The following is an 18,469-nucleotide window of genomic DNA, read 5'->3' on the forward strand; positions in this document are numbered from 1 at the left end:
AGAAAACGATGTTGCTAATCATCTGGGGACCCTCCAAAATAACTTTAGGACCCCCCTGGTGTTCGACCCCCAGTTTCATAATCACTGTTCTATCACAGTGTGGTATGGAAACTGTTCAGCCGATAATAGGACGGAGCTTAATAGGCTAATGCAGTGAAAGCAGCATAAAAAAGATCATTGGTCAAGATTTGCCATGCATGATATTTATAAGATCCGCACTCTAATCAGGGACCATCCTGATCAGGGTGCTTCGCTTTTGCTGGATGAGAGATCCAGCAAATGCACCCCTTCCTTCAGGAAAAAGGTTACGAAATATTAAGAGCAGAAGTAGTACTTGTTTCTTTAACAGCACATATCCTGAGGCAGTGAGGGCCTCTTAACTCCTCATCATAACTGTTTCCTGTGTTTAATGGACTAGTCCTTACCCGTTCTGAATATAACAGCAAATGATGTTCAGTGTGGGTAATGCGATGAATATTCTATATAGAATATTCTATGATGGAAGTTATTGAATATTTTCACGTTCGGTGTTGCACTTTGTAGGCGGTCCCTAACCGCTCACCATCTGCTGCCCATGGAGATATAAGCTATTAAACGGTGAATGCAGAGGTTGGATTTTTGGGCTTCAAAACAAAGTAGTTTGTTTTCTATATAATCAGGTTAGGAATTAGATATTTTGTGTGATTTAGGAATGTGTCGTTCCTGATCTATTGAGCCAGAGTTGGTCATTGCATCTGTCTGTATATTTTGTCATTGTGTTGAAGGCAATTCCCCGTCCGGGCGGACTTAAACCCTGTTGTTGTTGCGTGCTAACAGTATAGAGCGTTGCAGTCCCTCCCCCTTTCAGAACAACGAGTGGCCCAGGAAATGAATCTCAATGCATTTTGCCCATAGGCTTTTCCTAAAGTATTTATTTAAAGACGGTTACACCGCGGACAAAGCCAACTCGGATCGGGACAAATCATGACAATGAACACAATGTTTTGGGCCGATCAAATAATTTATAAGAAGAAAAACAAAACAAATAGTTTTGTCTCCTGCCTTTATTTTCTTCTTTCTAATGATTTGATCGGCCCAAAATATTGTGTTCATTGTCATGATTTGTCACGATCCGAGTCGGCTTTGTCCGCGGCGTAACCGTCTTTAAATAAATACTTTAAGAAAAGCCTATGGGCAAAATGCATTGAGATTCATTTCCTGGGCCACTCGTTGTTCTGAAAGGGGGAGGGACTGCGACGCTCTATAGCGTCTCCATTTGGCCACCCCGAGTCCCCAACAGATAAGCATTCCGTTGTGATCGTGCTGTTCAGTGTGTCAAAAGAGGAGGTGCGTTGAAGAATGCAAGGGGAATAATGAGCGGAAAACTGTGTCCCAGTATTCATCTGTGTCCGGCCCAACATACATTTGACTGGTGACACGTGATTTGCGGGGAGATGAGTTGTTTTTGACGCAAATTAATTTAATTAAGAATCCTTGTTAGAATGTTTGGCGTGTGTAATGCGGGGCAGATTGAGGTTGGAGGACAGGGCTGCGCGGCGCTAGGTTCCGTGAGGCTGTCCGTGCGTCATGGCGTTGTGAGGAGGCGCACAAAGCAAGCAGCTGTCTTGCTCTATGCTAAGGAAGTATACAGAAAGACAGCGACCGAGCGAAATAGACAGCGACCGAGCGACCGGTCCTTTTATAGATAGATAGTGTTTAATGCACCAGACACTTGTGTATTATTATTTTTGTTGAGTAGTTTTTACATATTTATGCTCATGTGTATTCGTATTGTATTGTTTTGTCTACCCTGAGCACACACACCAAGACAAATTCCAATCAATGTTTCATTGAAATGGTAATACATTATTTTGAATCTATTTTCAGGGTCCTCCCTGAAAATAGGTTTGTGCTTTTGAACTATTGAATCTGTTTAGAAGGCAGACTATGGATAATTCCCACTGCACTGATTTTTGGTGTAGTATGCAAATGCTCAGCACAGTGTCTTATTGCATCAGAATTCACCATAATTGCACTCTAATTGAACTAATAAACAAATACAAGCCTTGGGGGACAGGGTTCTGTGCCTCCTTCAAAGGAGAATGTCATTTACAAAGACTAATAGTTTGGCCTTGATTAGCCCTTTGCCCCAGAGTCTGAAAATAGCACAAACCCTGAGGTCATATTGACTTGAATTGAAACCCAGAGGGCCAGGGTGCTGTAGGTCTAACGAATGTAGCAACTGCTCTTTGGAAGCAAATATGTTGTTCAGTTCCCTCCGCTCTGTAGCATTGATACTCATTATGTATTATTGGACCTGCGGGACACCACTGTTGAGTAATGATGTTTATCTTTGTAAAGACAAAGGGGATAGAGTATGAGGGAATGGAAAGGCAGCGGAAGGTAAAGACTTGAGAGAGATAAGAGCAATGGGAAGTAGAGGTGAAAGTGATTGTGGGACAGGCAAAGGAAAGACACCCAGTGAGAGGCATAGAGGCCTGGGATGGCAGCCCCCATATATAGTAGAGATGCACACTGTTCCCAATGTTGTTATTTAGCACTTTACTATGTGATGGCACATGGCAGCTTCATGGCGAAATCAACAACATCTCTCACTCCATCACTCCAGTAATGGCAGCACCCTTTGTCTGGGGCTGATTGAAATTGAATTGCCCATTGTGTGGGGCCCTCTCACCCTGCGGGCTCTATTGTTCAACTTCCCTCCTCTTCCCTCTGTCTACGAGACAGCCCCAGATTTAGACCGCCTCTCCAGGTAAGCAGGTGTCACGTCTATTCCCGGAGCTATAGCTTCAAGCTCAGTCATCGTGCTCCAAAGACAGACCAGATGTCGTTGTCGTTCGCCCACCCCACCCCCACCCATTCCATTTGAATGACAGAGGAAGCCTCCCAATGGCATTAGTTATATTTATCCCGACACCAGATGACAAATAAATGACTGTGTGTGTACACCGAGTGCGGAGGACCTGCTGTAAGGTGGTGATGAGTGCCTAGGCGGACAGATAAGGTAAATCAAGACCCAGAGGAAGCAGAGCATTTAATTGCTCCAAGAGACGTGGCAAGGTGGGCTGGTGAGGCTTTGTTCTGTTGTGCCTGTCATTTACAGTGGGATGATTACGAGCTGTGTTTGCTTTGACATGCAAATTTCTTCCAAAAATGAGGATTGTTTTATGTAAGGGCTGACTCTGAGATATTGCTCTCTCTCCCCTTTCTTTCACTCGGACTACTTATGAATTGTGATAACAAATAATGACAACGCATTAACATTGATGACAACAGGGGAGAAACTAATTACCAATTGGTTTAACCATACCCAAAGCCCCTATTATTTGTGTCTAAGTTAAAGACTTTAGACATGAATTAATTTACATTGAGCAAAATATGCATTTATTTTCCCATTTCATATACCATACCAAGCTAGAGGCAACAGTGGAGCTTTTCTCAATAATGAAAAGAGAGCCCATCTTCTGGGAGTAGTTGTTTCTACAGGAAAGAAAATATTAATGAGTGACTAATACAATTCAGAGCATGAAACAGAGTGTTCCAAATGAAGCTCCAATGAGAAAGGTTATTCACAGATTTCAAATAGAATTCTTCCCAGGGACTGTGAGAAAAAAAATTAGTAGAGCCTTATTTTACCCTTCGAACCCCTCTCCACCACCCGCACAAGCACACGCACACACACACATGGCATGCACGCAAGCACACATTCTATTTTACAATTCAAAGCCATGCAGCTAATGGCTTACTTAGAAACCTAGAAAAACCTATGTTAAATCTTCCCACGATTTTACAATTCCCTTTCATCTTCAGAGGGAGTAGAAGGAATGCTTGATATCCAAGCCTGCCATTGACTTTCGACTCCAGATGAGCAACATGCTGCTTAACATGAGGTGTTATAGTAAACTGGCTTTTTGGGGCATGGGTTACAAATGTGGGAAAAAATAAAAGAAACTAAGTGCATTCTGTGGTTGTGATTGTCTGTGTTACATGTGCAGTTGTGTGCATTTTCAGGTGTTTCTCTGTGGACATAACATGTCCTGTAAAATCTCATATTTTCATTATGAAGGAACAGGATACAGTGATGCTTTTGGCAGAGCTAGCATGACCATAACAAGCACATGGTCTTCCAAGAGACCACTTTAACACAAAGAAAACTGTCACATCTCTCTTCTGAGCGAAACCAAAATTATGCATTGTTTCATTTAATCTCAGAGGGACGGAGCGGAGGTGACTATTATACTCCCAGTCCCAAGTGTTCTGCCAAAAGACCCCTTAGCTGTGCGGTGTGACGCATTTCAACTATACTATCGTTTCCCTTGGCTTAACCATGACCTTTCTCATTTTCACGTCACTTTGTTCTACGGCTACACTATAGCTATATAAATAAGGCATTATTACCTTATACCGTTTGTTATGTTTTCATCGATCATCCCCAATAATCAAGTGTTTTAACCCCCTAAAATAGAGACTGACCCCGTTTTGTGTTGAAAACTCCAGCACAGTACTTTAATGTAGACAGGCAGCTTATGAAATTGATGACATGGCATGACATGGCATGGGTAAGGACATGGCATGGGCAAGGCCCTGGCTGCACCAGGGCAGACAAGGATGCCATCCACAGAGTGGTCAAGGCTGCAGGGAGGATCATTGGGACCAGTCTCCCAGAGATCTCCACAATCTTCACCTCCCGCTGTAAATAACCTGTGTAAATAACATCCTACAGCCGGACCAGTTCCACCCAGCACACAATCTCTTTCAACGTCTGCCCTCTGGTAGGAGAAAACAATCTATCCGGGCCAGAACCGGCAGGCTGACCAATAGCCACAGGCTGTCAGGCTTCTGAATGAACATCCTGCCCCCCACCCCCCTCTAAGGTATTATAAGTGTACTGTACCAGACTTGGACTTAGCATTGAACTTTGCATTGCTGAACTCTATGCACTATTACATGCACTAGCACTATTGCACAATTATTTATTTATTTCACAGTATGCTGATTTATGCCAGAGGTGAAGCTCTGAACTGAATTTCGTTGTTTCGTGTAAGCAATGACAATAAAGATCTATCTAAGTTACAGACATTACTGACCTTGTCACACAAACATTAAATGCCATTAACAATAAAGAGAATTTTATGTTTGTGTTGGCACCGTTTGTTTTACATCACCATTATATCAACATGAGTTAGACTTTAATTAGCGCCCCTCACTTCACACGTGTGGGATTTTTAGATTTAGAGATTACTCCTGACCAGCGGTAAAAGTAACCAGTTGCTAACCCGTGGCCGGTTAGAAGTTAGAACTCACCCGTGGCTCCTGACATGGCTGGCAGGTTAAACTAACCTGTAGCTCCCAACATGCGTGGCAGGTTAAAACTAACCCGTGGCAGGTTAAAACTAACCTGTGGCTTCCTGTGAGGTTAGGTTTAGGGGTTTAGTGACTGTTAGTAAGCCAGACCATGAAGCACATGCACCCAGAATAGAGATACGCTATGGTTCACATGGTTAAAACTCTGAAAACACCCTGTAGTGTAATTGTAGATTAAGTCCACCCACTGTTTCCACATCCCTTTTGTATCACTCTTGACCTGTAGCCTCCCAGTGTTCCCACTGAAAATATACACGGATACAGATGCATGGTTCACCAGGCCAGAAACACTGAAAACTTGAGGTTCTGTGAATTCCTTACAGGCTTCTAATACACTGTGGCATACAGCCGTCACATACATGACTTAACATTACGAGTCACAGGGTTATGTTGCCTTAGCAAAGTGCCCGCAGAATAAATGGGCAATGCTCACTTTAAACTCACACATCCAGATCCGACAAAGTTATGCCACTTAAGTTTTCTATGCAGGATCTTTTTAATCTTCTCTCTTGTTAGAAAGTCAGAGTTCTATGAACCACATTTGTAATTCAGCTCATCATAAAAATCAAGTCTCTTGGTGGTAGATTAAAACTTTATGATAGGAATAAAAAATTAATGTTCTGTGTTGAACTAGCAGCCCGAAGTTCCTTTGACTACAGCTTGCTTACATTTCTGCCCTGCTATCCACCTACACTTTCTAAGCACGCATGCTGCCATGTTGAAAATACTATACAAAAAGGCCTCACAAATAAAACCAGAATAAACCAAGAGGTAAGCATAAACATGAGCAAGCCAGCAGGGTGTGGAGAGAACAAGACAGCATGGGCAATCCTCTTTGTAGCATCTGCTTCTGAGATGTCACCTGCTATGCCCTGTTGCCCTCTACTTCCCATCCTGTACCTCTCCCTAACCTCTTGCCGCTCCCTCAGTGGCTCTCTCCCGCTCAGTCTGTGTGTGCGTGCATGCATTCACAGTGTGTGTGTGTGTGTGTGTGTGTGTGTGTGTGTGTGTGTGTGTGTGTGTGTGTGTGTGTGTGTGTGTGTGTGTGTCTGTGTGTGTGAGAGAGAGAGAGAAGGAGATAGAGAGATAAGAGAGAGAGAGGAGACAGGTGTGCTGGAGTCGAGGAGCCTCCCAGCTGCAACCCATTCCTTAATCAAGACCTCTCCAAATACTTCCACACTTCCAGATCCTGTGCTGGCTGTGTCGTAAATACGCTCGGAGAGTGTCAGCACATCCGGGGCGCTCTGCTCTCTGGTCGGTAGCAGGCAACAATCATGTTTATTATATATGGGATGAATAAACATTCATTTGAATGAATTTCAAATATGAAAATGGCAACATTATGTTTTTAAATTATCTGCAGAGCACTCTCATCTTTTTAAACCAGAGCCCTCAGAATTAAATCGGGGCAGATTGAAAGCATATTTATCAACTGCTCTGAAAGCATATTCATCAACTGATCTGACAAAGATGCTCAATTATTTTTGGAAGATGCACCACCCCACACTACTGTAGGTGTGAACATGGTAAACAAATGGTCTACTAAGTGGGCGCAGTCTGACTTCTCATGAATGTCCCATGATTACTGTTGCTAGATCTCACTAGAGTGCATTGCTGGGACAGAAATAAATAATTGATTGTCTCCTAATGTTTCGTTCTTTCTTCACAAGAAGAGGGCTCTGACTCTTTTGCCTGTTTACAGTTTACAGTGCTTCTGGCCTGCTGAACCATGTATCCGTATCCGTGTATATGACTCTTTTGCCCGTTTCCAGTCTCTCATATGGTAAGGTAAGTAGCCCTGCTTCAATGTCCTGGACCCCCGCTCAGCTGATCTTCCATGGATCCCACTCCAGCTCTGCTTACCCTGCCCCAACTACCCTTGTCCCGCATCCTCAACCCCATGGTTCCCAGTTACCAGCCCTAGGCCAGCTTCCCAGGCTCCAACCCAAGCCACAGCCCCTGGTTCCTATTTACCAGCTCAAGCTTCCCCTGGCCTGCACCCCATCTACCCACACAGCTGTCAATAAAATAAAACTTGTTTACCTCATCCTTGTCTGAGTCTGCACTTGGGTTCACCTGCTTCATCTTGTATAAGACTGTCGCATAATAGTCTTATTACTGCTGTCAGCACGAAAACAAGCAAACAAACAAACTACAGCTTCTGCAGTATGATAGCCATTGTCTCTCTTCCTAAAGCAAATTTATCCAGCATCTAAACAGTATTAATAATGCAGAGAATGTTTTACTTGAATACTTAACTTGAACCAAATTGGTTATAATGTAAAACATTATAGTTGTTTTTGTTCATGACAATTGGAAACCTTTTTGTTTTCCCAAACAATCCCTTTTAGAGAATATATGCAGCAGCAGTTCAGTAAGCATGCTGTTAAAGAAATAAAGAAAGAAATATAGCTGCAAGCAGCGATAAGGCGGGACCAAGAAAGAAGACAATGCGCAATAAGATCAATATGCACAAATAAGACTCATGGGCTGAGTTGTCAGTTCCCAGATTTGAACACACAACCTTGCAGTCGAAGGGCAAGAGCTCTACTGACTGAGCTACACGGAGACAATCCGTGACTACAATGTAAACAGGAAAATCATTCAGTGTGTTTAATGTCCTCGTTTCTACAGTATGTTCGCTGTTCATGTTTTCACGCACAAAGTTCTCTTCAACTGGAATTTCAGATCATGGTCCATAGATTGTGTGTAGGACGTTTCACACAAATTGCTCAACAATCCAGGCAGAAAATCAGGTTTAAGCATTTTTCAAACTGCTCAAAATGGCGGAAAATCTGAGGGCGGAGCTTACTTGTCAAAGTGACAGATGTGTTCCCCATGAGTCAAGGAACATGTGGAAACAAGTGCCATGACTTTTGGCCAAATGAGGCCCCCTTTGGCCAATTGGAGTAAGACTGCTTTCAGTGCTATTTGGCATGACCCTCTACTATACTGTAAAATGACATGAGCATATGACGCTGCATGTATGTATTAGAGGCAGAAGAAGAATTTTCACAAAACAGCAATTTTCATTGGTTCATAATAAAAAAAATCACTTAAAAATTATTTTGTCCGTATAGGTCCAAAGTTCACGTGTAGAAGATTTCGTGCATTTTGATCAAAGATCCTGGGAGGAGATACATTTTAAATGTTATTTAAAATGTTATCAGCTATTTTTGGCGGAAGAAGGAGAAGAAGAAAAAAACCCACAAAAACATTAAGTGACCAAAGTCACTTCGTGACTTCTTGGTCCCTTAAAGTAAAAATAAACAAGACGTAGTCTAATAACAGCATGGCCCCCCTGTCGTCAGTGCTAAACCCCTCTTCCCTAAACTTATTTGCCCTTTTTTTTTACTATTTTAAAAACATTGTTCAACTAGAAGATCTACATCAACACGTTGTGAGCTTGTAGATCGGCTAAACAAAAATGTTTTTCAAAGTAGTAAAAAAGGCAAAGAAGTTTAGGGAAAAGGGACGAAAATAGGGCCCCTACTGTTAGCGACGGCCAAGACCAGCGCCCGCCTGCTTCTGATTGGCCACCCTACTACTAGTAAGAAGTGCCCACGGGGTGTAGTATTCTCAGCCTCAAATACAACCTCCAAACTAACTCTGCTAACCAACTCAATAGTATAGTGGTCTAATCATTAGACTATGAATCCATACCTCCTGGGTTCAAAACCTGCTGCCTCCACTATTTTTCCAACAACCGCAGACTCGTTTCTTTGCAGATAAAGTATAGTTTTAGACCATGACGGAGGGGCGCAGTCTCTAGTGAACTTGAGCCATGATAGACACCACCGAGCATGCTAAAGAGCGTGAGTTGCCGTGTTGAGCATTGCGAAGTTCGCTAGAGCACACCCCTGTTTGAGTTGCAACCCGATATGGTAAGAATAGTAAATCCTCGTCCCCCAGAGTCCCGCAAGTAGGGAAAGATGTGGGGCATCACCATTTACACCATTGACTCGCATTGACTAGAGGCGAAGCAGTTCATTTTCTTTCTTGTATGAACTGTGATGGTCTACAATACATGCAGACAACAGACCTGCTAGACAGCTTGGCCTATGGCCACCATAACACTGCAACAATCAATCTTTCGTTTTGCAGCAGCCAAAATGCAAGTATGAATATCTAACTAGAGCAGATGTTCCCTTCAGCACTGAAATCACAGCGGTTTGTTCTGTGTACACCTAGCTAGGACATGAGCATGTCTCAGGAATAGATACATCACTTAACAGCTCCCAGCTTACCTTTTCTGTGGACTGTGAAGTTCCAAAGAAGATTGGGATGAAGGCCAGCCAGATGATGCATGTGGTATACATGGTCAAACCAATGGGCTTGGCCTCATTGAATGTCTCTGGCACACCTCTGGTTTTAATAGCATAGACTGTGCAGGTGACCATCAGTAGCATGCTGTACCCAAGGAGGCAAATCAGTGACAGGTCTGAAATGTCGCACTTCAGCATGCCACGGGCCAGCACCGGGTTCGACGTCCGTTGGTCCTCATAGTCAATAATGGCCTGGGAGGGGTCGACGCCAAACCAGATGCACACGCCGACTAGCTGCACAGAGGCCAAGCTGAACGTGATGATGAGCTGCGAGGCTGGGGAAATTAACCTGGGTGCACTCACGGACATGGAGCCCTGTTCAAAGATGCGGTAAATGCGGTTGGTCTTCGTGAGCAGGGCTGCATAGCTAATGCTCATCCCCAGGCCCAGGAAGATCCTTCGGAGGGAGCAGATCCCTACGTCGGGGGTGGAGATCATCAGGAAGGTGGTGGCGTAGCAGAGGAAGATGCCAGTCAGAAGGACATAACTCAGCTCACGCCCCGACGCCTTGACGATCGGCGTGTCGTTGTAACGGACAAACGTCAGCATGACCATCAGGGTGGCTGAGATGCCAAACACGGCAATGAGAACAGGGATGACGGCCCACGGGGAGCTCCACTCCAGCTTCACAATGGGGATCGGAACGCAGCCGGTGTGATTCTCGTTTGGCCGCAAGTCGAAGCGGCACATCTTGCAGGTGTAGGTGTCTGCCTGGTACTGATATCCGTCGCAGCGCTCGCAGTGCCAGCAGCAAGGAATGCCCTTCACTATCTTCTTGCGCTCACCAGGCTGACAGGGCTGGCTGCAGATTGATGAGGGGATATGACGGACGGCACCCGGCCACAGCATCGCACGGACCTGAGGAAAAGAGAGAGAGGAGGGAGGTGTGTGCGAGTATGGAGAGGAAGGGTGAGAGAGAATGTAAGAGAGACAAGTAAGATGAGAGATAATGAAAGAAAGACAATCATGTAAGTCAACGTGGGGTCCACTCTGGGTTCCCTCGGGGTCCCACATAAATGATTGATAGTTAGGAACCAAATGGACCCTATACGGGTCTGAGACTGCACAAAACGTTTACCCATAAGGGTATTTGGTTCCATTTTACACTCTCAGAAATAAAAACTAATAATAAAAATAATCACACAACAATAATAATAACACACACACAACAAAACAACACAGCAAAGAAAAACACATCACTATACATAAACATGAGGTCACCACTGTAGCCTACACAGAAGAATCATCCTATCGGCGGGGCAGTTTCACTAAATGAACACTGAGAATGTTAGTGTAGTTTGCCTACCCAGAGATGAAAATCGTATCACATCAGTGATTTAAGGAGTCAGAAATAGACAATTATGTTAACTTTCAGTATTCTGATATTAACCAGAGGGCCGCATTAAGTGAAGGTCCGCTGCATATTATCCTGTGTACAACAACAGAGACAGCATGCACAGTGACTGGGGAGGGTCAAAGGGGGTGAATCAGGGGTCAAATGGAGCTGCCCTTTCTTCTTCAAGTATACAGCAAGATAAAAATCAGATGACAGAGACATGTAAAGCCGAGGGCAATCAAATCTTCATTCTGAAGGACACTGCTATAAAGCATCGGAGTCCCGCCCCCTACCAGGGCCCAGGAAATGATTCTCCGTTCATTTTCCTCAGACATTTCAAAAAGTATTTATTTAAAGACGTTTACGCCACGGACAAAGCCAACTCTTGTCGTGACAAATCATGACAACAAATGGGCCGAACAAATAATTAGAAAGAAGAAAGAAACGGCAGGTTACAACACATGTTTTTGCTGTTTTTCTTCTTTGTAATTATTTGTTTGGTCCAAAATATTGTTTACTGTCATGAGTTGTCACAACTCGAGTTGGCTTTGTCCGCAGCGTAACCGTCTTTAAATAAATACCTTTTGATATGGGAAAAATGCATTGGGACTGCGACGCTCTATTGATGCAGCTTTGCACTTCGGCAGAGACTTACGTATCAACAAATCTGTCTGTGATCATAGAAATCCTGTTGTAGGGAGGATGTTGTTTTTCCTTCTTTAATGCAACTTTTAAATACAGTACAACTAATGTACAAAACCAATTTGTCATTCTGAAGAGTACATTCAGTGTTAACGTTTTCATGGTGGTTAAATTCAAAGCCCACAAATTCTTCTGCAAATATGGATTTAATTAAGAGCTCAAAGAATCCTAATTAACTAAAAGCATACGTCTTTGGAGTATAAGAACTCACCCATTCCACAGTGGGTGCCAGAACTAAGTCTATACATCAAAAAGTAAAAACAATGTTGAAAGAATTATAAAGACAATAAAGGTGCTCCTAAGTTACATACTTTCCATTTTACAGGCTTTCTTCTTGAACGCCTCTTCATTGTTTTGTCAAATGCAATTAATTCAGTCCCTTCTAGGCCTCATTCACACGTATCAAACAAATGTTCTGTGCTCTGTCTCTGATTAATGGCTGACACAATGCAATTCCAATGGGAGTCACATGGTTTGGCCAAAAATTTGTGTTTGATTGCTGATTTCTGCCTCATCAAACACAAAATAATGTTTGGTCAAACCATGTGACTCCCATTGGAATTGCATTGTGGAACATGTGTTTGATACGTGTGAATGAGGCCCTACTGTAGGGTGACCAGATGATTGGAAAAGATTGCGACACCCGCAGAATGTATATTAAAAAAAAGTATGTGATGTTTTTTATTTGCTGGCTTCCTTTTTCACTCAATTATGTAACAGAAATGCTGTTTCTTATATTGCTGATAGACAGAAAAAGGATGTTGTTTCATAACCATATCAATGAATCAAGTCTATAATATTTGTTTGTAAAACCAGGACAGCCCCACTCTGACTATTACAGTACCTGAACAGACCCCCTTTATATATAATTGTATTGATAATAATGGATTTAATTTCTATAGCGCTTTTCTATGCACTACGTGCCTACTCAAAGTAGCTTACAATGGTCGATTCATTCATACATTGGGAGGTGAAGCGGCGAACAGTCGACACCAGTGTCCTCCCTTCCCACATTCACACACCAATGGTGGCAACCACTGGAGGTAGGGGTTCAGTGTCTTGCTTAAGGACACACCGCCGACTGCCTGCTCTACCTCCTGAGCCACAGAGCCACCCACATATTGATATTATACCACAACTTGTAATATAGTATTTTCAATTTCCGTTGATGCTGTCTTAAGTGATTAGTATATATGTAGATACAGTATGTCCGTCATTAAGCTCCTAAAGCTCTCATTCTTTATATCACACTGTTGATCATTTAAAGCACCCTTGTGATATTTTCAACTTTGAACACCACATCAACATAATAAGAATGGAACATTTGTAGACTGAGCCTGCCATCAGCTGCTTTGCTATGACCATGCATTGGTATGGAATTCAAGAAAAGCTTACATTAAGATAGAGCTTATCCGTCCAGTGGCCGATGATTTTGTACTCAGCAGATCGGTTGTCAGAATGGTCTCTGATCTGGTACTGGTAGATGTCGTAGCGTCCAGGAGCATCTCCATTTTCATTGAAGAGCACAGGGAAGCCAGCTATGCCTAGAGGAGTGAGTGATCATGTTGTTTACTTCACATTAATTAGCTATTTATCACATTGCAATTCAGTCGTTTTTCAGAAACACAAATAAACTTTTTTAAAGAAGTAAGTTGGCTGAGAACACAGGTCCAGTTAACAGAAAACACCTAAAGGGAGTAGTTTCCCATTAAGAAAATGCACACACATTTGTAGACCTTGGAGTTACCTTATGCAGCCTCTCACATACTGTCGTTGGCCAATGAACAACACCTTATGCAACCTCTCACATACTGTCGTTGGCCAATGAACAACGCCAGTGGAGCGGTTGGGACGTTAAATGCCTTACAGGAGCACTTTGATGATAGCTAAGCAGGGTATGGAGATGCCTCTCGTATGGCGTTTCTCCGACACTGATTATTGCAGCCCTTCCAGGGATTTTAAGTGAACTTATGCTCTTTTGGGACATTGTTCCAACCAGTGTGCAATAATTTTGGCTACATTTAGAGTTCAACCACGTTTTCAAATAGTTTATAGAGCATAATAGAATGTAATATAACTAGAAAGGTCAGTGTCAATTGAGGGGTGTAGCTCATGGGGAGTTGCGTCATGAATTCATGATCAAAGGTAGACCTATCCAGAGGGTTTCTTCAATCAAACAAATCTGTGATATTTTGTCACACTCCATTATAAGGTACCGGTACATATTTTGCCATGTGCTTTCACCCTAGGGGAAACACAAGGCGTTGCTGGTCTACAGAATCTTCCCTCATGCTAAATGCACTGTTCAAAGCAAGTGATTGAGTGTTTCTCTTGTCTTGGTTGGCTTGTTTATTAAGTCAGTGTGCTGTGAATCCCAGTTAGGAACAAGGAAGCAAAATGTGGACGTTGGATTTCTGCTGATGGGCATTATTTCTTTGCGTTTTGTTTAGGTGCTGAAAGATGCAGCACACTCTAATCCACATCTCGATGAGTCAGCCCTGATGGATTAAGGGCATTACCGTCTACTCGCGCATGTAACAATGCAGCCCACATCACAAAGCAGTTACCAATTGGGGGGATTACGGTGAGTTCATGAAGCACATAGGTATTATGTTTACATACCGACTGCAACCGATCTGTCATCATTTCTGTCAAAGATAATGAATGAATCATTTCGTCATCATATTTTTTAAATGAGCTGTAGGAGCTCTATGCCTCCCACTCCTCACGTCTCGGTTGTGTATTAAAATGTGTAAGTGCTCACATGGACAACATGCTGTCACTGAGAGGATGGAAATGGACCACTGATGCTTTCAGAACACTAATGCTGTTGACAGTCGTTCTTCTCCATCTGTGAGCTGCTATACTGTAGATTTCGTACTGTGCATGCGTGTGCCTGCGTGCATGTGTGTACAATGTGTGTGTGTGTGTGTGTGTGTGTGTGTGTGTGTGTGTGTGTGTGTGTGTGTGTGTGTGTGTGTGTGTGTGCGCTCGCGCGCACACATGTGTGCGACTGTGTGTACTAGCTATTTGAACCATATGTTAACTGAATGAAACTCGGCACATTCTGAAGGGGGAGAACATGTTTTGCCAATTTCTCTTAAAGCAGTGTACAATACTGCCCTGCATGGGGTATTTACCAATCAGGTGCCTCTGAGTCGCACTGTGCAGTGTGCACTAGTGCCCGTGGTGAGACTGCAGATGCTTTAACACTGCTTTGTCCTGGTGACTCAGAGACTGTTGCACAGGAAACTACCAGGCTGCACTCGCACATATCAAACAGCTGTCTTGTCTGGTGTCCTGTCCGTGTTTGAAGGCCGCTCCAATTCATTTTCAATAGAAGTCACACAGTTTTTTGATAGCGTGAGGGGGGGTGGTGGGTTTGCACAGAACACAGCCCCAGAAGATACAGTTTTAATACAGTTACTCAAAATATCAGTAAGATTTTTCTTCTCTTCTCTTTTCTTTTCTTTTCAGTCGTCACTTCTGCCGCTTCAAGTTCACCCTATAGAATCATAGCTACTCTATTAGCACAGAGTACAGAGGAACCATCTCAATAAACTTTTTACATACATGCAGGAGTAAATAGTATAGAGTAGATTGGTATGATACTGTATACCAGGCTGACCAGTTTCTGGTGCTTGAAAATACAACTAAAGGTCCCTGCACACAGAGCGCGCTTTTCAGATTTTTAGCGGCGTTTCTCCATCGGTTTTCCGAAAAACGCGTCCAGTGTACAACCACCTTAAGACATATAAACATGAACTTGACAATGTTTCTGCATGTCGTTCGACAAATAGAGGCAGATCTACAAGCACAGTGTGACGTATTGTGAGCTTATAAATCTGCATGATTTTACTTTCGGTGTGTGTGTGACACCACCACACATTACAGTAAATATAACCCAGGCTTTACACTAAGGAGAGCATTGGGGGAAATATTGGCGCAGCCCTCAAGAGCCCACTGGTGTCTAGATCTCTTCATTTAGAGTGGATAGCGGTGTACCTTAGGGTGCAGTCTGCATGGTCAAGGTTTGAGTTGTTGAGGAATTAGGCCTGTCATGTATTATGACCCACTTGTCTAAACAGGGCTCTTTACTAGTCGGGGGGGCCTAATGAGTTCCACAGGGGGCTCCAGCACAGCAGCATCGGGGCTGGGCTGCTAATATGACAGACCAATCATCACACAAGAGTACTCCATGCACTACAGCACATGTGTTTCTGTATTTGTGTGCTGTGTGCTGTGTGTGCTAAGTGTGCTCTGTGTGTGTGTGTGTGTGTGTGTGTGTGTGTGTGTGTGTGTGTGTGTGTGTGTGTGTGTGTGTGTGTGTGTGTGTGTGTGTGTGTGTGTGTGTGTGTGTGTGGCTACCCACCACAACCTGGCCTTCATTCAATATTCTTCTGAAATGTTTGGACTAGGTTATGAATAGCCTGTAATTATATGTACTGCAATAATGATTGCAGTAATGGTTTTCTGCCTATCAATCCAACATGTGCTTGTTATGCTGTGATGAACAACCAGGACACCTTGGTGGATGGCATCACGGCTTGTTGCCCTCTACACCAGTCATTAGGATTTAATGACCTGGATGCTGGTGCAGAATTTACAGCTGAAATCACACTTGAAGGGTTGCTGTTTCTCTCCTCCCTCTCAATCTCTGTCCTGGTGTTTGTGCGATTTGTCAATCCCAATAAATAGGCCTCTGCTATCTGTAAGTGCCCTCAAGCTGGGTTTTAAATGGGAATACACATTCAGTGGCATGCTCTTTAGAGTAGACCTATCAGCCACCGAAAGGTGTTGAGCTAATAAGCCCACATTGTGTTTGGGGTACACCAGTGGCAATACTAAAGAGTGAAGGAAACTGTGAGGGGCAGGGAGACTGCCTGCAGTCATACTGCAATAACGATAAGTGTACTTCAGCTTCAGTTTGCAAAGAAAAGAGCTTGGATATGTTGCATGAACATGAGAGTTTTCATCTGCAAGCATCTTTAACTTATACACAATGGAGACTTGATACCTTCTTGAAGGGGAAGAGAGTGGCATATAATTGCATGGGAAAAACCGACACAGAGCTTGTCTTTACCATGTTCGCCAAACTCCTGCCTGGTGAGTATGACTAGTAGGAAGGCCACAGGTATGTTTTTCTTTCCCTCTCTCTCTCTCTGCGGCAGAGGGACAACAACACGCTCTCTCACATGAGACATGCAATACTGATGGGAAGCTTCATTCAATTGTGTCCTACTGAGGATTTAAACTACTTTTAGATGCTTCAAAGGCGGAGGTGTGGGCGCCAGAAGGAGTGTCAAACAGGGCAGGAGGACGTAGTGAAGCTGTTTGATATAGTTCTGCTTTGTATGCACCGGCTCTGGCTGCTTCTGAATGAGCCTATGAGCACTTGAAGAGAGCAGGATTTAGATTAAAGAAAGCTAAAGAGCCTAGGGTTTTGTTTTTTAACTCCGCTAGTGGTGGGGCTCTAAGGATGGCAATGTTGGTCCGTCTAAGGATATCTCGAAAGGTACTGGCTGGACTACCGCAAAATTTCCTGTGCACGTGCACCTTTATTCTCAGAGGATGAACCCTTCTGATCGTGTCTCTAATGTCACCGTTGGGGCCAGAATATGGGCAGTTTGTCATGAAACCACTGAGCGTATTGCTCCCTGGAGGATGAAACCTAGCGATTTGGGTGACACCATGAGTATTTCTCTAGTGTCACTGTAATGGTTGGGTTGCCATGAAACTGTCTGACTGTCCAACCCTTTGCTCCTAAACAAGATTTCTTGAAAACTACTACCTGTGGCAAGCATCACAACTTCTAGGGTCTAGTATAGGCATGTGAATACTACAGCTTCCCTATTCCTATGGGCATTTCATAATAGGACAAAAGTCAGCTAAAAGCTTCACAGTACAAGTTGTGAGCTTGTAGAGCGATAAGATATTTAGTGTAGAGGGAAAAAAGGAGGGGACAAAGTATATAATTATGGGGGACCCCAGTCAACAGGGTTAAACTATATAATATTACCACACTGGAAGAAATATCCCAGCAAAGCCAGTGTCTCTGTCATACCTGGGGTCCACTACAAAGGTTATCGGACATCAACTTGCTCAGTGGACTGGCATGGAACGATAAGTGCAATGTGGGTTGGCCAATGATACGGCTCGCTCAGAGTAATTACAACAGGGCTGCACTTTAAGTACTGACATTTGACCTTCATCAGTTGGGTTTCATTATGTATGCAGCCTGAAAAGGGCATGTTGGCCCAAGCACAGTGGGGAATGGATGACACACCAGACGGAATGTCTTCAAATATATGCAGTTAAATATGGCATATGTGACTGTTCAGTGAATACCCCCCTACCCCAGCCTCAAAAGGATTCATCTCTCTGTCAAATACTGTTTTGTTTGCTATTAATGAGGGAATATACTGTAAGACTTGAGGGATTTCTTATACAGTAGAGTGCATCACTTATCACATTATGAAGATCAAAGCAATAAGCCCCATGAGGCTAGTATACAGTGATTTTAGAACAGCTAAGGGGTCTGAAACCCCTTAGCCTCTCTAAAATCACATGTGGCTTTTTATAAAACTAAATACTACTAAATATGACAATCATAGACAAATCCAAATATGAAACAAATTTCACAAGAACAATTAAAAACAAAGTAGTCTCTGACTTCCTGCACAAACAATATTTGCCTTGTTTTGATTTAGTGATTTATAAATGAATGCATTTGTTGCATTAC

At 43.2% G+C, this 18,469-nt stretch overlaps 1 protein-coding gene across 2 annotated transcripts in view; it reads right to left on the reverse strand.

Annotated features, from left to right (window-relative positions):
• Positions 1-18,469, reverse strand: part of LOC308324811 (metabotropic glutamate receptor 4-like) — a 154,085-nt gene that overhangs the window by 12,700 nt on the left and 122,916 nt on the right. For both annotated transcript variants that reach the window (XM_080777113.1, XM_080777112.1), the window contains exons 7-8: positions 13,123-13,271; positions 9,612-10,547 (exon numbers count right to left, since the gene is read on the reverse strand). In XM_080777113.1, coding sequence (XP_080633239.1) covers positions 9,612-10,547; positions 13,123-13,271 — 1,085 coding nt within the window. The remainder of the gene's footprint in view (positions 1-9,611; positions 10,548-13,122; positions 13,272-18,469) is intronic.

Source organism: Protomyctophum bolini, assembly GCF_963924005.1.
Source record: "Protomyctophum bolini genome assembly, chromosome: 2".
NCBI lineage: Eukaryota > Metazoa > Chordata > Actinopteri > Myctophiformes > Myctophidae > Protomyctophum > Protomyctophum bolini.